The sequence below is a fragment of the Chamaea fasciata genome, unplaced genomic scaffold (assembly GCF_029207755.1).
Source record: "Chamaea fasciata isolate MVZ Bird 193981 ecotype frontalis unplaced genomic scaffold, bChaFas1.0.hap1 SCAF_12, whole genome shotgun sequence".
Lineage (NCBI taxonomy): Eukaryota > Metazoa > Chordata > Aves > Passeriformes > Sylviidae > Chamaea > Chamaea fasciata.
The window spans coordinates 13,802,436-13,827,143 of record NW_027094097.1 but is presented as its reverse complement, the minus strand read 5'-3'; the positions used below and the strand labels follow the sequence as shown (position 1 = coordinate 13,827,143).

The 24,708-nt window shown below is 49.1% G+C and overlaps 1 protein-coding gene and 1 long non-coding RNA gene across 2 annotated transcripts; one reads left to right on the top strand and one right to left on the bottom strand.

Annotated features, from left to right (window-relative positions):
* The first annotated feature begins 128 nt into the window (after nucleotides 1–128).
* On the top strand, nucleotides 129–20,270 carry COTL1 (coactosin like F-actin binding protein 1). Its single transcript, XM_066194707.1, has 4 exons — nucleotides 129–312; nucleotides 652–734; nucleotides 10,285–10,442; nucleotides 18,929–20,270. The coding sequence occupies exons 1-4, from the start codon at nucleotides 236–238 to the stop codon at nucleotides 19,037–19,039; spliced, it is 429 nt and encodes a 142-aa protein (XP_066050804.1). The 5' UTR covers nucleotides 129–235; the 3' UTR covers nucleotides 19,040–20,270.
* On the bottom strand, nucleotides 11,375–17,568 carry LOC136295959 (uncharacterized). The gene is made up of 3 exons (XR_010722843.1): nucleotides 17,400–17,568; nucleotides 16,000–16,081; nucleotides 11,375–11,462 (listed from the first exon to the last, which is right to left on the bottom strand). It is a non-coding gene; the product is annotated as an uncharacterized lncRNA (long non-coding RNA).
* Nucleotides 20,271–24,708: the final 4,438 nt, after the last annotated feature.

The following is a 24,708-nucleotide window of genomic DNA, read 5'->3' as shown; positions in this document are numbered from 1 at the left end:
CCGCGCCCCCGCGCCCGGTGGGCTATTGCATCACCGCGGTCCCCCCGCGCCGGGAGGGGCCGGGGCAGGGCCGGGCCCAGCCGAGCCATTGGCGGCGGCGGCGGCGGGGGCGGGACGGCGGCGGATCGCGGGGCTCGGCTCGGCTCGGCTGGCTCAGCGCCGTGCGGCAGCAGCGGCGGCCGCGGCCCCCCCAGCTCCGCGCCGCTCCGCGCCGCCCGCCCTCGCCTTCGGCCCCATGGCCACCAAAATCGACAAGGAGGCGTGCAGGGAGGCGTACAACCTCGTCAGGGACGATGCCACCGAGGTGAACTGGTAGGTGGGCCCCCCGGTATCCCCCCAACCCCCGGACGGGCAGCGGTGCGCTGGGATTCCCCCGTCCTCTCTCCCCGCACCCCAAAGGGTGACTTCTACAGACCTTGCTCCTTTCTCCTCTTCCCCTCTTCCTAAAGGATGCAGGTTTTTTTACAGTCTATTCTTCCCCATCTCTTCTTTTCCCTTCCTTAACACTGGCTGTTCAATGTATTCTTCGCCTTCCCTTCCCCCATTCCAAAGGGTGACTTTTAAATGTGTTATTCCCCTTCCGTTTCCCCCATCTGGAAAGGTGACTTTTTACTAAATTATTCATTCCCCTTGTCTTTTCTCTCCTCGAAGGGTGACGTTTAAGTACAACGGCTCTACAATCGTCCCTGGAGACCAAGGGGTAGACTATGAAACCTTTAAAAGGAAGTGCACAGGTAAGCTCCGTGCTCGTTGCTTTGGCCCCTCTCTCCGTCCTTCCTGCTGCCCGGGGCTCGGGGGAAGGGATGGGAGGAAACTTGGGGAAGTGGGATTAGTGCTGCTGCTTCCCCGTGCCCGCCCTGTCCTGCGGGATCGCCTTTCCAGCTCCACAGAGTGCAACTCCCTCAAGTCCATAGTCCAGCGGGTCCTTTGTCTCACCCTTAGACTTAAGGTCCTCTGGGCCCTTTCTCCCCTCTTTGCACAATCTTTCACTGCTTCTCGGCTATAAACCAGATAAAACGCGTGATAAGCAACGGTCGCCCTGTTTAGAAATGCAATTTCAGAGCAAAACCGACTCAATTGTCGTGGCTGGGAAGATGCGGTCATACAGATCGTTGGGAATGAAATACTTATAAAATTCTTCTGAAAATCGTAGCACTGAAGTAACTGCAGTTGGAAGGCTCGCTGGGATTTTTTAAAGAGCACAAAAACCTGAGCGGAGGGTGCTCGTTGCAAAGCTGGGCGCGAACAATACAGCCCTGCAAACAATCGCAGATGTGGCGTTGCACAACCGCAACTGTTGCGGCTCCAGGTTTAAACGTGGCAGTCGATTGTTGAGCTGCCCGCTGTGGAACATCCAGGGGAGGAACAAAGCCCGGGGAAAAAATGAAAATACGCTGAGGAGTGTTTAACTCCGTCTGATCGTGACTTTCGATGAGCTTCACAAAAACGGGGTTTGGTTTTTATCTCAGTTTTCCTCCTGTCCTGGCTGCTAGTTAACAGTGTCACCAAGTGAGGTGAGAGACGGAGGATTTTTTTACTAATTCTGGGTTATAACAAAGTCTTCCTCGCTCAGACAGTTACTGTAGAATTAAGTGCTGTGATTCACCTGTATTTTCAGAATTCTGTGTCTGAGCTGTGGGGGAATTGTGTTGAGCAGTCTCTGCCCTCACAAGGTTCCAGGGAACACCTCAGGCAGTCCCGTGGCTGTGGAAATAGCCGGTCCGTGGGACTGAGAGCCCCAGGGCTTGGCTGTGCTTTATTGAGTGAAGGGGAGAACTCCCAGGAGTGTAACTGAGGGCAGAACAGGTCGGATCAATCACGGGAGAAAAGTGTATTTTAGCCCTTGGAAAGGAGCCACGAGATGAAGATGCTTTAGGCTGCTCTGCTGTGATGTTGGCAGTGGGGTCTCACTGAGATTAATGCAGCCACTCGTTTCCAGCTGTTCCTGAGAACCTGCAGGGAAAATTCTCAGAACTAAGAAAGGTCCTGTTGTGGATGGTGTCAGAAGAGTCACTGATCACTGCATGGCAGGAGCTCCTTCCCACTCGACTCACTTCAGTGGGCAACAGAAGGGAAAAGCAATTACCTGGAATCCAGGGAATCCCGGGGCTGAGCACTTCGGAAGTTCATGGCAGTGGTTAATTGTTCCCTTGGGAGGTCACTGACTTCAGGATCTGAGTGCCAAGTTCTCTGTCTCCTCTCCTGGCCAAGTTAACTGAGCATCTCTGGTGTCTCCAGACACGGAGCCTTCCCCATTTCTTTTCTCTCCTTGCCTTTATACAGTCCACATCTTTCTTTTTGTCTGAGCTGATTTTTAATGTTTTTTTCTGGATGGGACCCGGTTAAGAACTTCCTCCCCTCCATTCTGTGGCAAAGGGAATCCTTTTCTGGAGTGGCTGAGCAGGCAGAGGGGCTTTGGCAGAGCACAAGCATGAGTTGGGTAGGGTAGGATGAGGATGACAAGGAATGGAGGCACACACTGCACTCTGGAGAACACATTTGTGTTCTTAACAGGGTTTTTAAACAGGGAGTTCAAACCAAGCTGGCCCCAAGACAGAAAAAAAGGGAATTTTCAGTATTTTAGAAATAAGCTCAGTAAGGGAAGAGTTAAATACGTGGGTCTATTGTTAGCCTTTAATGGGGAGCTAAATCCCTTAGAGCTGCTCCATTGCTCCCTTTCCCTGTTCCTTCTTTCCCTTGGCATACACCTGCTGAGGGCTGTTCCCTGGCAGACCAGGGTCAAAAAGTTGTCCTCAAACCCACCTCTGGAGCACAGCTGGGCGAGGCTTAACAAAAAGGCAAACTGAGGTGCCTGGGCCTTGCCCGAGAGCTGAAAAGGATCTTCCTCCACCCACGAATTTCGGTGCTGCAGTTGGGGAAGGAAGAGGTGCAAGTTTTGGAGGCTCCATCTGTGCAGCAAACCTTCACCTGGCCTGCTAGACATAGTCAGGAATCAAACCTTGTGCCAGCAGTGAAGTTGGAGCCTTCCTTCAGTGAAGTTGGAGCTTTCCTTCCCATCTGGAAGAAAGTAGAAGTGGAGTTGGTTGGAATATTTCCACTGAAAACAAAGTCAGTAAAAAAGAGTAGCAAGGGATGGGGAAAGCTGTTAAATATTATTTCTTCTCGCTGCTACATCTCTTTCCGCCTGGTCTCTTTCATTTCCTTTTACATTTCACTGGAGGGGAGAAGAGCTGCTCTCACTGCAAACAGCATCAGAAAATGCGATAAAAAAAATTTAAAAAAACTTGGTGTCAGAATAAACCTCATTGTTTTGAATTCCCGTTGTGTGAGAAACACTGCCCTGAAAGGCACAAAGTGCTGCAGCTGCCTCTGCTAGACGCTGAGCATCATTTGGTGGTCGGAGGTGAGAGCAGGAGCTGGGATTGCAAATCTCAGCGAGTCACCGTCGGAGCTCGCTCTGCTCCACTTTCTGCCCCGGCTGTTTCGGCGCCGTTCTGAGCTGCAAACAGTTCTGAGCTGCAAACATCCGCGTCCCCCCTTTCTTTAAGAGCCATTCTTATTAAAAACACCTTGGTTGGTGCACATTGCTCCCCTGCCGGCAGCGTGGGCGGGGTCACCGCCGATCCCTGTGGCTCCGGGACCAGGGAGGGCTTCTGTACGAGTTTGGAAGATTTTTGCCTGTGTGGATGTCCTGCCTTGTGCAGTGACAGAGGTCAGGGGGCTGGAAGGGGCTGTTGGTGTCAGGGCTGTGTTTTTGTTTTTTCCCCCCTATCCATAACCCTTTCCGTGCCCATCACTGACTCTGCAAACCTCCTCGGAGCACCAGCGTGGCTGGGGACAAAGGGAAAGGGGGGAAACTGAAATTGCTTCTTTTAGAGGAAGTAGCAGCTCAGGGAGGCCGTGTCAGGAACCAGCTCTGCACACCTCCAGCAGCCCCGAGCACACGTGACACAGGTGCTGAGCTGAGGCAGGAGCTGCTGCTGTCCCTGCTGTGGGTTCTTTCCTCCTCTGCTGTACTCTCAGACACACGTCCCACATCACACCTGCATCTCACAGATCCTGCCCTGGGGGCCTTTTCTGCCTTAGATCTTCACTAAGCTTTGAGTAGGAACAGAAAGGTTTAACAAACAGCACCGTTAAACGATCACATTTTTCCCATCCCCGTTTGGGGACAGCAATTGCCACTCTTAGAGGGAGGAAACATGGAAAGAAGAGCTTCTGCAGTGCCCTTTAGTCCAGGGTGCTGGGGTGATGCTGCAAACACAGCTCGGAGCCTGGACTTCTGTGTGTCAGTCTCCATCATGCCAAGGTCTGCTTGTCCCAAGACAGCTCCAACACTGCCTGGGAGGCAGCAGACCCTGCCTTAGAGCCAGGCATTCACCTCCTCGGTCCTCCAAAGCTCCACGTGTGTGAGCACCTCTCCTCCAGCCCATCCCAAAGTAAAGCCAAGGAGGTTGGTTTGTATCATCCTTGTTTGATTTGGAGGTGGCTGCTGGGGGCTCTTCCTCTTGCAGTGCTGCCTAATGGCCAAAGTCCTGCCTGTGCTGGTCCTTGTCTGGCCCAGAGAGTCTGGAGACCAAAGTCGAGGACATTCACTGTGTCTGGAGACCAAAGTCAGGACATTCACTGTCTCAGGGTCGTTAAACACCCCGTGTCTCCTGGCTGAGGACTGTTTGGCCTTAACAGCACAGATTACCTCTGCATTAAACAAGGACTTAATTCAAGGCTTCTGATCCATTTTACCTCCCAGTTCCAGCTCTTGCCTCTGCACATGGCCTGGCTCCAGAGGAAGCATTAATTTGGTGGTTAGTACTACATGCCATCAGTACACTTTGAAGAAAAGCAGCTGAGCTGGTGCATTTGAAGCCAGAAAGAGATAAGAGTTGAAGGTTATTGTATGGTAGGATGTGACAGCTCTTAGGACTTTTCTTTTTTGATGTTTTTAATTTCAAAGTCTTACAGCTGGGCTGGTGATGCTGTTGCTGAGAAGAGTGGAATGAGGTACAACTGAAATGACATCCTGTGGAACTTTTGTGTGTGCCTGTTGTACCTGACTGCCCTGGACTTTGCCTCAATGTCTGTATTATGAAGCAGCAAAGCTTCATTGGCTCTGTCTGTGGTTTAATTTCATTTTTATTTTTAGTGTGTATTCTGCCATTAAGCAATGGAGTGCTCAGAAGACTGTACTCCCCCCCCCCATGCCATATGTGAACAGCTGTTTTCAATGCATCTCTGACAAAAGAAATAATGAGCCTTTTATTTGGAAAGCCCCAGTCCAGATAAATAATTGCAATGACAGCATGAAATGGGATAGTTATTCATGTGTCTGAAAAGATCAGCTTAAAACCACACTGGGCATTCAGCAGCAGGAAGAACAGAAAAATCTTTGGTCTGAAGTAAATACCCTATAAAATCATTTGAGGTTGATATAAAATATCAGAAAATAGAAACAGAATTGGCTCCTAATAAAAATACAAGTTTTTTGGGGGCTTTAGATCAATTGTCCTAGAAAGCCTGGGCTGCACATTTTAAATGTAGGAGCCGTGAGTTGAGAGATCACCAAGGTTATGTTGGCACCTGAGGTTGTAGGAAAGATTTGTCAAAACACACGAGGACATATAATGAGATAGGTGCTGATCTGCATTTGGCTGCATCTTAAGTTGCTAAAATGGGCCTTGTAAATCAATCTCCTACTGCTTTTGTTTTTCCTCTTCGGCGTTCATCTCTCCTGCTTTCCCTTACTGGCTATTCTGAGGAAGACCTGGGGCCACGGGTGGCTTATGGAATTTGTCACCCTGCCCCTGTGCCCTCCCTGCCTGTGTGGACGTGCTCTTGGCAGGGTCACAGCATCTCCTGGCTTAGCCTGGCCCTGCCTGTGGACAGCGTGTGGCTTTAGGGAATATTCTCGCTGGTTTTTATGGGAGTACCTCACCAGGTCAAGGCCTGAAGTGATGGTAACTCTTTGGTTTCGTGATGTTTAATTAAAGTGTCGCGGTTGTGGGTGTCCCTTTGCCATCCCCTGGGGGGCACAGGAGCAGGGAATGAAGAGCTTTGCACTTTTGTTTTGGGGCCTGCCTGGCCCTTCTGGCCAAGCAACACCACCGTTCCTTCCTCCAGGAAAGAGCTGGGTCCCCTTTGGCTCCCACTCTGCCCTCAGCATCTGCCCAGGTCAGAAGAGAAACTATGACTGTCCCCGGGGTGGCTGTAACCCTCTGGTGGCTTCACTTGCCCAGAGAAACCACTGTGGGGTCATTTTCCCAAGCACTTGTGTCCCTGCACTCACATCAGCCACCCCTGGAGTCACCTGGAGGAGGTTTGGTGCCGCAGCCAAGCCCTGTGGTGGCCCTGGGGTCAGATACATCCGAGATGATTTAATGAACACGTTGGGGTGGAGCAAGGCAGCCCTGCACGAGATCTGTGGGCTTAGTGCTGGGTTTAAAAGGAAAAAACAGTGTAGGAAGAGGTAGGGAACATTTCTGTCTGCACTTGTAGCCACGTGACCTTCAGGGCTGACTGAAGAGGTGGAAAATTGACAAATTAATCTAAAATTAATCCAATTGAAGCAAACAAATTAAATCTTCCTGGAAGCTGTCAAGGCCGTGTAGTGATTCGTGTTGCACGGAAGACAAAAGCAGGTCAGTCCATCACCTGCCTTGCTGCCTGTGGCCTTGATTCAGCAGTGTTTTTATCGTGGCACATCTCTGGCTTGGCCATTCAGAGCCCTCAGCCTGAGAACCGTGACGCTTTGACAGTGTATTTCTTTCCTGCAGCTATTATCTTTTACTGATGACTCACCGCGTTTTAATCTAATGGGGAGATTTTCACTACAGCTGAACCAAAGCACTTGAGAGGATGGAGAAAAAGGGGAAGGATACCATGAAGGAAATCTCTGTAGTTTGGCATCAAGCTCTGTTGACAGCCAAGGGCAGCTTAATCAGAATATTTGGAAAATCCTGCCTTAGTGATAAATAAAGAGTTTGGAGGGAAATACCAAGCGATGCTCGTTAAGGCATTCATTGCCCTGCTCATTGTTTGTCCAGCCGTTGTGAAAGGAGTCGTGGTATTAATTGAATTAACATTGTTTATTTCTGCTGTCTGGATCTTGTGCGATCTCAAATAAAGCTGCTATTTCCGTTCTCCCCAGATCAGATATTCACTTCTATCTGCCCTGGAATTCCTGTCTCAGCGGCTGGGAAGGGGGTGGCACAGCACTAGGCAGGATTTCCTCTTTCAGGGGAAATCTACGCGCTCTCTCTCTGATTTGTTCTGCTCCCCTCACTCCCAGCAAATTCCTAAAACCACCGGGAGTGGTTTTGTGTGAGAAGCGGGTGGTGGATGTTAATGCCTTGAGGTTTCCCCGGGAATTGGCACCGATGGCATTGATGACTTCCAGCGTGGGGAGCTGATCTGGCAGGGCAGAACTGATTAACTGTGAAAGAGGAAAGCTGGGAGCAGGAAAGAACTTGCGTTTGGATCCCCTTATCACTCCGAACACGCCTCACACTAATTGTGAAACTCAGCCGCTTCTGCTCGGGGATTTTGACCTCCGCTTGGAGAGGCTTATACCCGGGCTGAGCCAGCGCTAAAAACCTCCCCATCCGTCCCTGATGCCCTTTTAGGAACAGAGACATGTTAATTGCTCAGGGCTCCAATCCACATTCCCTCTCGGCTTTGTGTGCAGCGCGATTCACACGAGGCACGGAGAGCTAAGGCATCACGTTTGTGCTAAATATCCCGGGCTGAAAGCTGGGGCAGCTGAGGAGCCTGCTCTGCCTCCGGTAGGGATGGAAATTCCTTGGGGAGACAGGAGGAGACACGACCCAGCTGGGGTGTGACCTCTTCAAGCCCCCACAAGTGAAGCAGCCCCAGGAAAATCTGCCCAAGAGGTGACTCAGGTGCTCATTAAACTTACCTGGACTGAACAGGGTGAAGTGAGAGGTGTTCATGTTCGGGTGATCTCATGGATAAAAGCTGGAATTGCTGGGTTTGGCTCTCTTTAGTGTCGCTGAGCTGCTTTCAGCCAGGATGGGCAAGCACTGGAAGTTCTGCTGAGAAGCAAATCCTGCTGCTGCCAGTGAGCTGGGGGTTGATGTAAAATGGAAATTATTCTGACAGACAAATTCACAGAATCTCAGAATGGTTTGTGCTGCAAGAGGCCTTAAAGATCATCTCATTCCAACCCCATCATAAGCAGGGACACCTTCCACTATCCCAGGCTGCTCCAAGTCACATCCAACCTGGCCTTGGACACTTCCAGGCATGGGGCATCCTTGGAACTTCCTCTCTGCTATGAAAAAAAGCACAGATTTTTCACATTAATTATCTTTTTCCTGTATCTGTATTATATAGGAGCATATCCAGTGTTCAGGCTCTGTGACAGCCTTTGGTAGAAGGGGCAGGGATGAAAATCCCACAGGCTCCAGGTGGGGACTGAGGGCTCTGTGGGGAGGGCAGTGACAGCACTGCACTGCAGGAGGTCCCAGCACTCAATGCCACTAAAGGGTTTTCCAGGACTGTTCCCAGAGGAGCCACAGGACAATTCTTGGCCTCCTTTGCTGTCGGGGCTGGGGAAGCAAGGCTTGCTCCTGGATCTGTTCACTGTAACGTCAGGGTAACTGTCTTGCTTTCCGTTGGGTATTTCCTGGCTGTCGCTTCATTTATGGGTCTAATCAATCTTGGGAAGAGGATTTACTGTCAGAACTAGGAGTTTCCACGTGTGTTTCTTACACTCATCAGTAGCAGGGTAACTGAGGGAGAAGTTTTGTTTGCCTGCATTGTTGATACATGACTCTTTCTCTCCTTCCAAAGATCCATCTGGATTTTTTCCTCTGAATATGATCCTTCTCTTTGTTTCTATTTTGAATTCTTCAGAGGAGTTTGTTTTGAACACTGTACTGGCTCACACACCCCTCTACATCCATTTTCCAGTTTGCCCAGTATTACTCAGTCAGTGACAACAAAATTAAAAAGAACAGAGAGAACAAAACAGGGAGAGCAGAGGTGGAATTTTTTCACACTTTAAAAAGTCTTCTCTTTTATCAAGGGGACTTTGTCCACACTTTGGCAAATCAGAGTGTTAAAGAAGGTCTGAGATAAGTCAGCTTGCAGAGAATATCCCATTTTTTTTTTTTAAAACATTGATTTCTAGCAGCTTATTTTCCGTGGATGGGAGCAATTTAGAGCTGCTTGTCCCCTGTCTCCAGAGCTCTTGGGGCTGTCCTGGCTGCTCATGGAGCGTGCTGGGGATGTTGGCAGTCACTCCTACACCTGGAGCCTACATTTTCACCTGGCAATTAGTCAACCCAGCAAATCCCTCTAAGGCACGTTGAACTGGTCACAACAAGTGTGCCAGGATTACCAGGAGTCTTCTCAAACAGCAGCTTTGTTCTTCTGGCTTGAGTCACCTCCTTTAAAAGGCCTCGAGTGACCTCTGAGAGATGAAGGAGCCCATGATGGGGAATGTTCCACAGTTGCACAAGTGTCCATCTGCTCTGCTCTCTGCCACTCCTGGTGGAGCCTGGGGATGCAGGGGGATGGTGCTGCTGATCAGGAAGGCTCCCAACTGCTCCATGAGTCACCAGGAGACGGAGGAAGGAGCTCTTTGAGATAAGAGTCTGCAAGGTTGTCACACATATGGCCAGGCTAAATCAGTCTGGTGTGATGTAGCACAAACCAGCTGTGAAACAAAGATCAGCACAGTTCTAAAATCCAGGACTTTTCCCTCCAGGGCTTCATAAGGAGTAGAAAAACACACCTGGGCAAGTAATTGCAGAGTTTTCTTTTACTCCTTCTTCTCCTCTCCTTGTAAACTCATACTACAAGTGAGCCAGAAATGGATGGAAGGAGGGATAAAGATCAGATTTGCACAATGGCCACTTGCTGGTAATGTTATAAAATGTGACCCTAATCCTGCTATTCTGTAAGAAAGAGACACCAGGATATCACTTTCTTCCCTTCTTTCTTCACCAGACCTGCAGATGAACCATTTGGCTGACTGTGTAACTGGGGTTAGTTCTGTGCTCTTGAGCTGCCTGCTGACTGTATTTTAGCCATTTCCACTGTGCTGCGGGGTGTCCAGCACCGTCACTTTCCTCCCAGTAACTCAGAGAACCCAGAAGAGGCCGAGCTAACATGGGCAGAGCAGACCTTGTGAACACAGGGCATATGAGCAGAGACCCTGATTCCCAAATGCTGGCAAAGGAACATGGGATCAGTGCCTTGCCTTGGTGTCTGAGAGCAACAGGCTCACCCTGGAAAAGGGGAAAAGGGGAAGGCAGGGATGTTCCTGGGTTTAATCACTTTGTCCCTTCTTTGCCCCCGCAGATGACGTGCGATTGTTCGGCTTTGTCCGATTCACCACCGGCGATGCCATGAGCAAGAGAGTCAAGTTTGCCCTCATCACCTGGATTGGAGAGGATGTCAGTGGCCTGCAGAGAGCCAAAACTGGGACTGACAAGACTCTGGTCAAAGAAGTAGTACAGGTAACTTCTTTATTATGCTCCTAACCATCAGCTCCCCTCGCTGTTTTCTGTACAAACACCCACAGGAGGGAAAGAGAGGGAAGGATTGGCTCATCCTCCAATTTAGGAGTTAATCCTTTAAAAAAGAAGACAATTTCCTACAGCCTGTCTTCCTCCTAGGAAGGCTTAACATCTGCCCTTTGAGCACTCAGGCATAAAGAAGCACCTTTTGAGCTTAAGGCTGCCTTAGCTATTTCATGAGGAGGGAATTAGTGCACTCCCCTCCTCGTCGCCACTGAGATGTCTCCCATCCCCTTCCTCGCCATGGAAATAATTCAATATTGAATGATCATGAGCAGTATTAAGTTAAGCAGGTAAAATTAAACAGGAAAACCCACACCCTTGTTTAAACTTCTCCGGAGGCCCCGGAGGCCTTTTGTCTTTACACAGTGAATTTGTGGAGCTAATCACCCCAAAGTCTGAAGTCCCTATTGCACCAATTAACTCACTCTTAATAGCTAACTAGATGTGAGCAGGCTTTGTTTGGCCTTGGGCATAGCAGGAGGAAGAGAAATGTGCTCAGTCTGAGTGAGCACAAACAACAGCCAGGAGAGAAGTGACTGGAGGGAGGCTGCACAGAGCCACAGCTGAAACCTGGCTGTGATGGAGAGGATGCTGATGTGCTGATGTTTGGAATGTTTCTAGCTCTTCAAACAAAACATAGAACCAGCTGCCCAGAGCCTGAGAAATGGCTTTGTTTATGCTCTTGGAGAAACGGGCTGATGATTAAATTAATCCCCCTCAGTAACTGAGCTCTTGCCTGTGTAAAGGAATCTCCCAACATGACACTGTGAAGGGTGAGAATGAAGCCCCTCTAAACTCTTTGGCAGTTTGTATGACACAGAAGATTACCTTTAGATAAGAAAAATGAAGGAGAGAATACTTTCCTGTCCTTCCAGAAGATAAACTCTGGTGCTAAAGGCTTCAGAATGACGACGACTCAGAGGGGTCTGTTCTCCAAAGAAGCTTCCAGAATGACACCTGAGAGATAGGAAAGCAAGATTCTACTCATGGGAAGCAGCTGAAACTGCGTAATTGTAGCTGAGGACGAAATTATAGAGTACTAAAGAATGACTCCTATATGAGTCACTAAGCCCAAGATTTTCTTAAAAATCTGTTTAGACAATGTAGTCTTGTTGAGTTGAATAGCATTCCTGAGCACTGCGCTCAGAGCTGTCCCTGGGTCTGTTACATATAATTTGCAATTTCACTTGTTTCATCTTTGATTAGTAGTCTGTACAAGTTAATAATCTGGTGGAGCATTAACCATTCTTGGCTGTTACTTAAAAGCTTTCATATTCCAATTAGTCTGTACTAAAATACAAAAACAATACAACTGGTGCTTGATACACTTTTACTGAACAACCTTGCCTATAAACCCCTGCAAAACATTTCTGAATGTCCCAGCAATGGTGATCTCCTGTCCAGAAGAAATTATCTTGACAAGTATTTTGAATAGTTCTTGATATGCAACTGAATCCCTCTGAGTGGAGCGAGATAAAAGCAGAACTATTTTCTTCTTTTTATGCCTGTGACCTTGCAGATAATCTGTCAAAATGAGCAAGGACAAGAAAGTCCAACTGAAATTTAACAGAAGGAATTTATCCCAGAGCTATTTCACTCTTAGTAGTTCCTACCTTGACCTTCAGGTACAGTCTCAGTCTTCTGTTTTTAACAGAGATTATTTGAGTTGTGAGTTATACACAGAAAAATGCACTTATTTGTTTGTTTTTTTTGTGGATTTTTTTTTTTTTTTTTCCTGTAATGATAAACTACAAACCTGAGTCAGTGTTGGTTCATCATTTGGGTGATGAATAAGTAGTGCCCTAAGGTAACTAAGGTGGGAGTTTTTTGGTCTGCAAACCCTGAACAGGATGTAGGTGCAGCTGGGCTCTGTGCAGGGCCCACAGGTGCACCCACCCTGTGGAAGGGTGGCACAAAGAGGTTTTTTGTACAGCTTTAATCTACACAAGGGACAGGCTGGGATTCCAGAAGAGCAGCTCTCCACTCTGAGGATCCCTCAGTAAAACCTGAAGGGCTCTCACAATCTTGTACAATTTTCCAAAGCAACTGTGGGTCTTTATTTAAGACCAAAGTGTGCTTTGTGTCTTGTGCTGTGCTGTGCTGATGAGCTGGGGCTGAGCTCTGCTCAGAGCTGAACAAACACCAATAAATGTTGCTGCTCCTGCCAGACAAAGTGAAAGCCAGTCAGCTCAGGCACCTCCTGCCAGCACAACCCAGCCCTGGGAGGAAGAGGGTCCCACACTGGGATCATTAATGGGCTCCCAGAAGCCATAAGGAAAACACAAGGGACATTAACTGGTGAGGAGGAGATTCTGGTCTCTGAACAAAGGTATCAACTATTACAAAGCAGAGAGAGGAACTGGGTTTTCCTGGCTTTTGTGTTCCTCCCTTGGAAGGGGGAGCAGGTGCTGTGAAATCCCTGGGGAGGTGGCTGGGGGAGCAGCGCTGACAGTGAGTGCAGGAGGTTGCCAGAAAACCTCTCAGGAAGAAAGGACAATTGATTTTCAGCTGTAATAACTGTAAAATGACAGGGGTGGACCTCATCTGCTACAAATAGCTGTAGCTCTTGTGATCTGTGCTGGATGAGAGCTACGTCTTCTGGCACTACTTGGGCCTAGCTTATTACCTCTTTAATGTTGTTGAAAAATGGCTTTTGAGTTTATTGTATTTCTTTTGGATTGCAGAAAAATCCATTTAAGGAGCTATCAGGAGCTTTTATTTTTTCCCCACAGCCATTTATTTTTCCACCCTTTCCTCCTCAAGTCAGCTGGAAATCTTGGCTTAAGCCTGCAGCCTGGTCCAAGTAGTTCAGCTGGGAGAAGATTAGAAGTAAGGCCAGGATGGGGAACGAGTGTTTATTTGTATCTTCTTAGGGTCTAGCTCAGTCCTATTGTGTGAGACTGCTGTGCAAGTGGAGACAGGGGGATGCACAGCTCCATCTTTTATCCACTGGGCTCCTCTCCATGTCAAGGACAGAGCTAATGGGGCAAGAAATGGAACAACATTCCCCATTGCAGGAGGTTGGTTAAGATGTTTGGGAGATCATTTCTGGGGTGGAGTCTCAACCTACCCCAGGAACAATCCAAACAACTGGGAACTTTATGGAACAGAGGCTTCTGCCAGGCTGCATCTGTTTGGCAGCAGCAGCAGCCGTGTCACCTTGTGCTCAGGGTGACCTGGCAGATGTGGACAGAGCCACCCCACAGCATGGGTGTCCCCTGCACAGCTGCACCTTGGTCACCCACAGCAAGGACGAGCCCAGGCACAGGGCTTGTGGCACTGGGAGTGGCACACAGTGCTGAAATGGGGTGGTTTTGATGTGAACACCAAAGAAATGGAGGCAGGACTTGGTTTCCCTCTGAGTGCTCCTTCCTCTCTGTGAACTTGTTGCCCTTCATGACTGCTTTTCCTACCAGGAGATTTTAACTCTTCCTCAGGCAGCACTGGGGTCTTTTTCCTGACAGGACTGAATTCATGTCCTGCAGGATTCTCCCAGCAAAGGGACTGCCCAATCTTTGCCAGTTTGTCTGATTTTCCATGGATTTTGAGTCTTCTCTGTTTTCATCAGCACTCCTTCCCCCACAAAGTCATGTGCTCTGTTATTTCCCTAATTCATATTCAGGGTAAAACAGCTCTGTTTCTGTGAGCAAATATTCAAGGCATTTTATTCATCATTATTTTTGGTGAGGAATTCATCTGGCTGTCGTGATGTCAACAGCTCTACCGAGTTCCTGCTTTGCAGCTCATGCCCAGATCTCTTTATTTTTGCTCACCTTTCCCTTTTCCTCTGGATTCCTCACTGCACTGGTGATGGTGTCCTATGAGGGGTCCCTGTCCCTGATCTTGGGATCACACAGGATTCCCTGTATGTGCTGTGGTTTCCTCATATCAGTACAGAGTCCTGACCAGAAGATTAAATAGCTAAATTAAACCAGAAGGTTTAATAGCTTTGTTAGAGGCAGTCAGGAAATGAAACTCACAGGGAACAGCTATGTCACAATGGCTTTGAGAGTTACTCATGAGGGTGAGTGAGATCCTGCTGGGAAGACAAACGAAATTCTCCTTTTTGACTGTTTTTCCTGTTCTGGTTTACTGTAATGACCATCCCAAATGGAGGTGGATTTACAAGAACTCCTAGTTCAGAATGAGCAGCTTCTCATCGTCCTGTGTCTGACACACTGACTTGTGACTCTTCCAGTGGGATGAAGCACAGACGGGGAGAATTTGCAGAGCAGCTGAAATGCAGCTCCCAGTGCTGAGACAAGTGTTTGCCAGAGGTTTGGACTGGCTTCTCTCAGTGTCTGGAACTGGTCCACGTCAAATTGGCAGGGAGTAGATTTGAAGAGAGGGTTTTTTGCTGAGCTGGGAGTCTGACAGCTGAGTGCAGGAGCAGGTTTACTGTAGGCCTGGGACTCAGACCGTGCTGCAAAAGAAACCTGGGAGATGTCATCTCCTCTGTACTGCATTGCACTCAGGATGAGATGACCAGTGCATGAGAGTGGTGACATCAAGCACAGTAGAACTCAGGATTCTGAACATCAGCAGAAGCTGCTCCAAGCGCCAGTAAAAAGAAAAGAAATAAAAAATGGCAAGAAGCTGCTCAGCTACCTGGCACCATCTGTAGCTGCTGAAAACCTCAGTGTCTGTAGACTATACAAGGATTTTACTCCTGGCTTCAGGCTTCCCAAGTTGGGATTTAAAAGGGCCTCTGCAGATCTAGTTTGGTATAATATCTGCACCACATGGGTTTTCCCTTGGGCAATTTAGGGAGATTTTATGGCCCATATGCTAAACATTCGGGGCTTGGAAAGAGGAATAAAATCTCCTCCACCCTTTTTTTTTTCTCCCCTTTAAGTTGGCTGGAAGAGAAGGATTGAACTTTCTGCACAGATTTCCTGCTTCCCAGGGAGGGATGCAGGCTCCTTCTCTGCTCCTGCATGGTTGGAGCCCTTTCAGTCTGTACCTGCTGTGGAGGTTGACACAGGGGATAAGATTCCAAATTGGGACCCTTTGCTGCTCAGGCACAAAGAGGGGCTGGTGCCAGAGAGGTGCATTGGAGAACCAGGAGTGAACCTCAGTATTTCTGTGTCCTGCTCACTGATCTGAGAGGCAAAGCAAAGAGGCTGTGGCCACTGTTGTGTTGTGAGAGTGATAAAGATAAATGGCATCATTGTTTCTGTTATCTGGAGGCTGCTGGCGACTGGGGTGAAGACAAAGGCTAGAATTCACTGGCAGGGCTTGCTGTGGTTGTGGAAAGCCCGGGGTTAGGGGGAGGAGAAGGGAAAAGGAAGTGGAGGATGTAAGATGTAGACACACTTCAGCAAATCAAGGGCCCAAGCATCAGAGTTATGCCCTGTGCCTTAGGATTTGCCCCCTGAACAAAAGGTCAGCCCCAGAGAGCTCAGACAGTGAATTCAGAGTGATGAGGGAGAGGCTGTGGCTGGAAAAGGTGGAGCAGGATGTTAAAATCAGAAATTGCAGGCACCAAACTCACCAAATGCATCTTCCCTCCTTGGGGCCATGCCTGAGGAGACACCGTGGTGGGTAAGAGCCGGTGTGAGGAGCCCAGGAGGACCCTGAGAGGATGGAGTGAAGCAGAGTTATTAATAGCAGTGACCCAGATTGCACTCTGAGGGTACAAATCTGGCACAAGAGGTGGCCCAGTCAGCTAAGAGGATATTTAAGAGTGGCTGGGAGCAGAACCCATCTGGCCACTGCTAGGGGGACACTGTTCATTCCTTGCAGGGTGTCTTGGTGGTGCTGATGTGAAATCGTGGATGATGCCCACAGATCATCACCCAGGAGTTGTCTGGATAAGTGTCTCGCTGAGAAGGCATCTGAATAATTATATTTATTTTGTGGCACACGTAATTAATTCTCCTCTGCTCGGGCATGAGTGCACTTGCAGTTTTAATTTCAGAATCAGCTGGATTCTGCAGAGTGGGCATTGGAGAAAACCCTCCCCACATTTATAAAGTCCACTTTTCATGGAATCCCTCTCAGAAATAGTTTTATGGACCTGCCTCAGTTCTCACTGAAGCAGGGCAAAGACTCACCCTGAAATCAGGTAGTCCTGGATAATCTGCTTCCCAAAGTGAGGGAAATTTGTTAAACCTGGTACCATAGAAAAGGAATTGCAAAGGCTCAGCTCAAGACTCGCATAGGTAGCACACCTCAGTGAGCATCAAATAGCTGAAAATCCCGGGGCTGGTCTTAGCAAGAGCTGAGCTTTGCCGAGATCTCGCCCTGGAGACCTGGAAGTAGGTCACTCATGAGCATGACTAAATCTGATGGTTTGGGCAGTTTGCCTCTTTATTCCCATCTCAGGAAAAAAAAAAAAAGAAAAGAAAAGAAAAAAAAGATTCGTTTTTCTCCAAAAAGCAAAGTCTTTCCCATTTTCCCTGGACTCTGCCAAGCCGTGGATGAGTGCCTGTGCTGTCCAGAAGAGCCGAGCCCTGCGGGCAGTGGAGCAGGGCTGTTATTGCTGAGCGCTTTGTGCAGCCCATCAGCCCGAGCAGAGCACACGAGGCTCCATCCCCACCCCGGCAGCGAGGATTTCCTACAGTGTGAAACACGATCAGCCGCAGCCCGGGGGAGGAGGGAGCTGTTTTCCTCTCCCTTCCATTTCTCCCGGCGCATGAAAGAGGTGCTGAGGCTCTTTCAAAGCCGCATCCTCCTCCACCCCCTCCTTTACCCGGCTCTGATCCCAAACCGAGACCCTGGAGACGCTGCCAAACAAAGAGCTCTCCCATGGCTCCGGGTCTGAGAGCAATTAGAACCCCCCGTTCCCGTTGTGCCAGGGCTGTTCCAGCGCCAGGGAGACCCGCGCAAGATTCCTGCTGCTCTCCCAAAGCTCTGCCTCCTCCTCCTCCCATCACCTTTTGGGGAACTCACCGCCCAGGGAATTCGGGCATTGCAGATTTCCCCAGACGTCACGGCCAAACTGTTGGGATTTTAATTCGTGTTTTTGGTGGAGTGCGATGGATGCTTGTGTTTGTCGTGCCGGCTGAAGCTCTGTGGGGTGGGGGAAGGGAGGCTCATGCAGCGCTCTCGGTTGTGGTTAGGAAGGGGAGGAAAACGCTAAAGCAAGCAGCCGAGAGCCTGTTTGCTGAAATGGCTGTGCACACACACACGGATGCCGTGCCAGCCCTGCTGGGAGGCAGGAAGGACAACCCCCACAAGGGAAAAAAGCCCCGAGCTGCCCCCTGCTCTGCCAAGAGCCCTAAAGGCACCCTGGGATCCCATTCTGCTGCCAGAAAGGGTTTTGTGTGTCCACAGCCTCACATCCCAGCACTCTGCCCGGCTCCCAGGAGCTGCAGAGAGCTCTCAAGAAGGAGAAAAGCTGCCCTGCAGCACACCAGGGTGTCCATCCAGCGTGTCCTCGGAGGGCACTCGGGGTCACAAAGCGGGGCAGAGCAGAGCCTGCCTGGGGCAGTGTGAGGCTTTGGCTGGGGGAGTGTTGGAGATGAGGGGAGGAGGCACTAAACCCACCCAGCCTACCTAGAGCAGAGTTAAAGGAATAAAGTGGGTACTTCTTAAAAGGCTTTTAGAGGATAGACCTTGGGTATCCAATACAAGAGCCCAGCCATGGCTCTACCCAAGATGGACACCTGGTCACGAGTTTTCACACTTCTGTAAGTTTTGGTCCATTTACATTTTGGGATTAATTGTCCAGTGACAGCTTCAGGTTATGAAGTCCCATCCTCCCAGTTTGCTCCCCTCGATTCCCTGCTGTTTGTACTTTTTGGGCCTGAAGCTGCAATGGTGTCCTTGGTTCTCGGGCTGGAAAAGGATTGTTTTGTCTCACTAAACAGCGAAGAGAACTTGCTAACACTTTATATGAAGTTCAGAGTTAAATACTAATGCAGTACAGAATCTGGAAAATATGAAAGCTAAAACTCAAGGCATCACCATCATCCCTGTGCTGCTCAGTATTTCACCGAGGCACTCTCCCCTCGGCTGGCAGGTGTGACCCCGTAGTGCACTCTGGTGTGGGGCTGTTCTTTTTTTAGGAGAAGGGGCCCTAAAAAGGGCACAGAGAGGATTAGTGACCTGCCCAAGATCATGCTGAGGGTCAGTGGTGGTCAGGAGGTCAATAATTTTGAGTGGTTTAGTTCACATGTTACGTGGGGAACTTGACCTAACCTGGCCTGTGCCTCTCCAGGAGGAGCAGCTGCGCCCCTGGATTGGGTCTTGCAGCCAGTCACTGTGGAAGTAGATACATAAACATTTTTCCAGGTTAAGTGTTGGCTTTTGCCTTCACTAATCTTCTGTCTCATCCACAGCTTTCTGTTTATCATCCCAGCCACAGGAGATCAGGGCATGCAGCTCAGACACCCAGGGAAGCTGGATAACCCGTCTTCATTCAGCTACTTAGAAAACATCCCCCCTTTTTAACAGGCTTTTTTCTTTCTCTCTTGCAGAACTTTGCCAAAGAATTTGTGATCAGTGACCACAAAGAGCTGGACGAGGATTACATCAAGAACGAGCTGAAGAAAGCAGGGGGGGCTAATTATGATGCACAGACTGAGTAAAGGCAGGAACCTCCTGGCACCATCACCTGGATCTCAAAGGGAGGGCAAAGGCACAACAAACTAACACACCTGAGAGATGAGGCAACTGAACTCCCCAGCTTTCTGTGGCTGCACCTAAGAACTCCCTTTTTTTTGCATACAGTGGACTTTTATTTTCCATACTCTCTCATGAAACATTCCTCTCTGGGGCTCTGTTTTTCTTCCCCCCCCCCCCCCCCCCTTTTTTTTACTTATAACTCTGTCTGTGTTCTTGCACCTGTGGAATTTAGGTTTGGCTCTGCTTTGGTCCTATTCAGCCCTGTGTTTGTAGAGGCTTTGCCACTGTGTCTTTCTTCATGTCTGTGTGTTTTACTTGGGCTCAACCTGGTCTCTGAGGGAAGAAAGTTTTGGGGGAGTTCTGAACATCGATTACTTTAATTTTTGAAAATTTTGTTCTGACTGATATTCTTGGGAATAACATTATTTGCCGTTCTAAGCTCAGATCAGCTTGAGATGACTTCCCTCAAACTTTGATTAAATCATCAGAGCAGAAATGTCCAGCTGAGATGTTATCTAACAGCTTAAACAACAAAGCCAACAAACAAAAAAAAAATTCTTTGACTCTTGATAAATGGGAATAAATTTGCCTTAAACATTGCTTGACAGTTGCTATGCTCTGTGCTGCATCTCTGTCCCTCCCTCTTAAAAATAAGATCCAGCACAATCCTAAAGTGGGTTTTGTTGCTTTTTGGAGGCATCACAGCACAGTAAACTGAGGGGCTTAGAAATGTCTGGACACTTTGGTCACTATTTTGTGTACGTTGGTCTGTGGGTTTGTATCTGACTTTCCTAATGCTGGGGCTCAGGAGGTGAAACTGAAATGCATAGATTTCCTTTTTCAATGATGTCTGAAAAAAAAAAAAATAGCAGCCGCTGAATCCTTCCCTGCCCGTGTCCCCCCTGGTTATTTTGCAGTCCAACACAACCTCTTCAGTTCTTTGGGGCCTTTGGCAATGAACATCAGTGGAGCAGGGCAGCTCCATCCCAGCTGGGGTTAAATATTCAACAGGAGAGGCCCAGAGGGAAGCTGGGCTCAGTTTGGTACCAAACTGTTTGTTTGTGGGGGTTTCTTTGTATGGCTTTTTTTTCCCATCAAAGGCAACTGTCCCCAGAATTACATGTTGGGAGAGACTGTGGGGCTTGGGAGTCAGCGCTCTAAATCCATTACAGAAATAAATGTTTTTCAAGAACAGTTCTCAGCGACTCTGTTGTTCTTTTCCCTTCCCTGCAACTAGCCCGGATTTAGGAGGTTCCTTCATCTTTGGTGCAAAGCTTTGAGCTCCTGCAATCTTGGGGCTATTAGGAGAATTCAGCACTGGCTTAGATGTGAAATGACCCCCGGTGCCTGCAGCCCTTGTCTGCTCCAAGAGGCAGAGGTGAGCACAGTGCACCTGACACACTTTCTGTTCAGCAGCTCTACGTCTCCATTTCCAGCGCCAAAAACGCCAAGTGGGAATTGTAATTAGGTCAAAGAGAATTTCACTGGCACGGAAAATAAATGTAGAGAGGTCAGGAAAAGATTTGGGAACAAGAACAACGCTTTCAGACAAGTTTTGCAGCTTCCTGCACAGGGTTACACATGGGGCATTACAATTCTGGACAGGACTTCCTAAACCTTGCCCTGAAAGAAGGGAAAGGGTTGTTTTTTACAGGACTGACAGCAGGGATGGGCATTACTAACAGGCAGGAGCTTTGCAGAGAGCTTGTGATGTTCTGAGGCTTTGCCTTACTGCTTCAGTGACCACGATAAACTTGAATTTGACACCCTGTGGCACAAATCTCAGCCTGGCTTTGAAGCCTGGCAGCACCATCACAGGAAATTCATCGGCACCAGCTGTGGTGGGGGCTCAAGGCAGAGCTCAGCAGAGGCAAATCAGCTTTCTCAGCCTTCAAAGGCATCTCAGCAAGACAAATGGAGCACTTGTGTAGCCTTTGGCAGGCTGGGTCCAGGGATGGAGGAAGTGGAGGCATCACCCTGGCTCTGGTTGCTTTGCTGTCCTTCATCCAGCTCTTGGAAGATGAAAAATCCCATATTCCCTCTTTGAATAACCTCTGTGGTCCACAGGGACTCTCACACTGAGCACAGGAATATCAAGTTTGCAGGCACTAGTGCAGCACCGCATGAGAAACACATGAGAAAAATGAGAAGGAATTAGTGATTTGTGATATGAGGATAAATCCTTGTGGGGGAAAATAAAATGTAGCCCAACGAATGAGAGTAATTACAGAGAATCTGTGGGGTTGGGTTTTTTCCAACATCAATTTCATCTTTTCGGGCAGGATACGTAGGGATAGCACCCTGCTGATGTTATGAAGAACTTTGTGGGGAAAAGCGGGGATGAGATGCATGGGAGCATTGCTGCTGCTCTGCTCTGGCCTCATTGTCAGTGCTGAAAAAACCCACCAGGGAGTTCTTGTTTGTACAGCCCTGTCCCTCTGACAACTCTGCAACAGCCAAGTTAATCAAGTCCCTGCTTGTCAAAGCCTCAGTCGAACAGAAGATTATCTTGGTCACAAAGAATGTCCTGGAAACACACCCAGCCCAAGCTGATGAATCCACATCCCAGGGGGATGCCTGGGAGTGTTTGGGGCAAAATGTGTTTCCAGAATTCAATGTTTCGTTCTCTCTGTACGTCTCATTCCTGAGGAGTAATCTGAATTAGCCATTAAATGGCTTTGTTTCTAGAGTGTTGATTATGCTTCAGTATTAGGAATGAGGTTTTCCCTCAGGAGAGTGACTTTACTGGGGTTATGTCAAACCCCTACATCAGTGGTAGGAGCAGCTCAGCTGGTCCAGGGCTGCACAAGTCTGATGTAACTCACAATCTGTTCTACAGCCTAAAACTCATCTCTGGGGTCTGCTCCTGCTTGGCTGGAAAAGTATTTACCCCACAGTGTTTGCAGGCATTCTCCTTCTGTGCTCACAATTAATAATGCAAGGAACAATTGGCAAAAAGGGAGCAACAGAAAGATTTTTTCTCTCTTCTGACAGCCCAGGGGAGCTGAGTGTCTGCCAGTGGCTGCTCTGACCAGATGCATCAGGGAATCTGCTGTGGGCTGTGTTTTCACCCAGAGTGGTGGAGACAAAGAAAGAAGTGATAATGCCCATTTTTGCTGGAACACTGCTCATCAGGAGTTCCCAGAGTGTTTCAGGAAGATTGGAATCACAGAATCATTAAGGTTGGAAAAGACTTCCAAGATCATCAAGTCCAACCTTTGGTCCAACAATAAATCAGAGCACTGAGTGCCATCTCCAGTTCTTTATTGAACAATTCCAGGGACGGTGACTTCACCACTTCCAATGCCTGACAATCCTTTCAGCAAAGAAATTCCTCCCAAAAACTGTATTTTTACCTATTGGTATAAACCAGACTGCACTAATGCTCCTCCTGGAGCACAATATCCTTGTTCAGGAAGGGCCTTTCACCATGGAACTGGGGCAGGAATAGCAGCCTGTGTGTCCCAGGGCCCCACACCCTGGGAATTCTGGCTGTGTGCACTCCTCTCCTTATCACAGCAGTAACGCTGTGCCCTGGGATTGATGCTAGCCCACCATATGAGACAGCCATTCCCTTTCTTTCATTCTTAAGGCATTTTTAATAGAGTCAGGTGCCCTGTTTTTTGTCCAGGTAGCATTCCAAGCCTGGCTTTGCCTTATCAGCCCTTTCCTCAGGCTCTAAGGACCCACTGAGGCTCGGGGCTGTGTCCTGTGGTGTCCCTGGTGCTGTGGGGCTGTGCCCTGTGGGGGGACCCGGGGCTGGGACACGCTGCTGCGCCTCCCCCGGAGCTGGGACAGTGTCAGCAGCGCCAGCAGCTTCCTCTGGCAAGGAACAGATGGAAAAGGATCAATGGCTGCTTTATATTTGGCATCGCCGAAGGATCTGCTATCCCACCCCATTAGGAGCGCGGCAGATCCGATGCAAAATCCAATTTTAGCAGGGAGGAAGCAACAGAGCCGAGCGAAGTAGCCTCCAAAAATCTCGATGAATACAGAGTCACGTAGAAGATGAGTTCACTCCAGCCAGGCCTGACTGGGGGGCTTTGCGCAGTGCAGGCAGATGGTGGGAAGGCAGGGGGTTGAATGGGTGACACCCCGGGATGTGTTTAGGACACCAGGGCAGCCCTCAGGTTTGGTACCCAGAGGCAAAGTCGTGCTTGGAGCGTGGAGAAAACCAGGCTGCAGTGAGTCAGAGCAGCCTGCAACAACGTGAGCAGCACATTCCCACTCGGAGGAGGAAGGAGGAGGACTCGGGAGATGAGAAAATAGCTGAGCCAGGCAGCGCTGGCCCCTGGAAACCGCCGGGGGTTTACAGCCTGCTGGCCCCGAGGGTGTGTAATGCCAGATTAGCCCGGGCTTTAAGGAGGCTCTGCCGTGGGCATCCCGCGGGGATCCAACCTCTCCAGCTCGAGGTGGGGCAGGGGTTGAGCAGCAGGGCACCAGGAGAGGGGTCTGGACAGGGGGGAAGGGTCACACGGGATATTTGGGGAGTTACGGGATGGGACAGGCTCATAATTAATAATGCAAGAAACAATTGGCAAAAACGGAGCAGGAGAAACGCTGGGAGACAAAGAGCAAAAGCTTGAGATCAATTATTTGTGGTGCATTTGAGAGATCTCATGCTTGGCATATCACAAGAGCACGACATAAATTACAATTTGTCTCAGTTCAGCTCAGTTTAGTGCTCCACCACGGGGCACACACAGGGACGTTGCTTCAAGGAGTAAGCTCAGCTCAGTCAGGGCAGGGGCTGTAAGCTCAGCTCAGTCAGGGTACAGGCTGTAAGCTCAGCTCAGTCAGGGCAGGGGCTATAAACTCAGCTCTAGTTAGGACACAGGCTTCAAGCTCAGCTCTAGTCAGAACACAGACTCTAAGCTCAGCTCAGTTAGGACACAGGTTGTAAGCTCAGCTCCAGGCTGGTTTCTGTGCCCGGATCCCCGTGGACACTCATCTGCTCACGGCTGGCTCTGCATCTCCAACAGAGCAGGGGGAGCTGCAAGCAGGAACTGGGGATGTCCCACAGATTCCCCAGATTGGATCCAAGGGTTTGTGGAAGTGGAATACGTCTCTTACTGTGCTCTGAAATGAGAACTCTGCCCTAAATCACACAGTTTGGGGTGCTCTCTAGTCTGCAAGGATGCAATGTGTTATTGCAGCCCTGAGCTGCACAGAGAAGCCGTGGCTGCGCCATCCCTCGAGTGTCCCCGGCTAGGTTGGACGGGGCTTGGAGCACCCTGGGGCAGTGGGAGGTGTCCCTGCCCGTGGGAGGGGTGGAATTTGAGCTTTAAGTCCCTTTCAATCCCAGTCCAGTCTGGAATTCTATGATCTCAGGCTTGGCTTTATGGCCCAGTGAGCCAAAACACCAGAGGAGGTTTAATTGCAGCCTGTGCATGGCTTGGTGGGAATGAGGGCAATAAATGACATTCACAGCCCACTCAAGCCTTCATCCCTGTTCTCTTCATCTTTCCCAGACATCTGTTTCTGGCCTGGAGTTGCTCACTTTGCTTGTCTTTCAAGGGTTGGCTGATTTCTGTAAATTTATCTAGGCTGGGAAATAAAGAGAAACCTTCCAAGATATTTCACCTTTCTCCCTCTCTCCACCACCAAAATGTCCAATAAAGCTTTTCATTAA

Bases quoted from the DNA above. Each gene is read 5' to 3' on its own strand.
- COTL1 (XM_066194707.1), top strand. From the start codon at position 236: ATGGCCACCAAAATCGACAAGGAGGCGTGCAGGGAGGCGTACAACCTC. The intron at 735-10,284 runs GTAAGCTCCGTG...TTGCCCCCGCAG, and splicing joins CTTTAAAAGGAAGTGCACAG to ATGACGTGCGATTGTTCGGC. The intron at 10,443-18,928 runs GTAACTTCTTTA...TCTCTCTTGCAG, and splicing joins TGGTCAAAGAAGTAGTACAG to AACTTTGCCAAAGAATTTGT.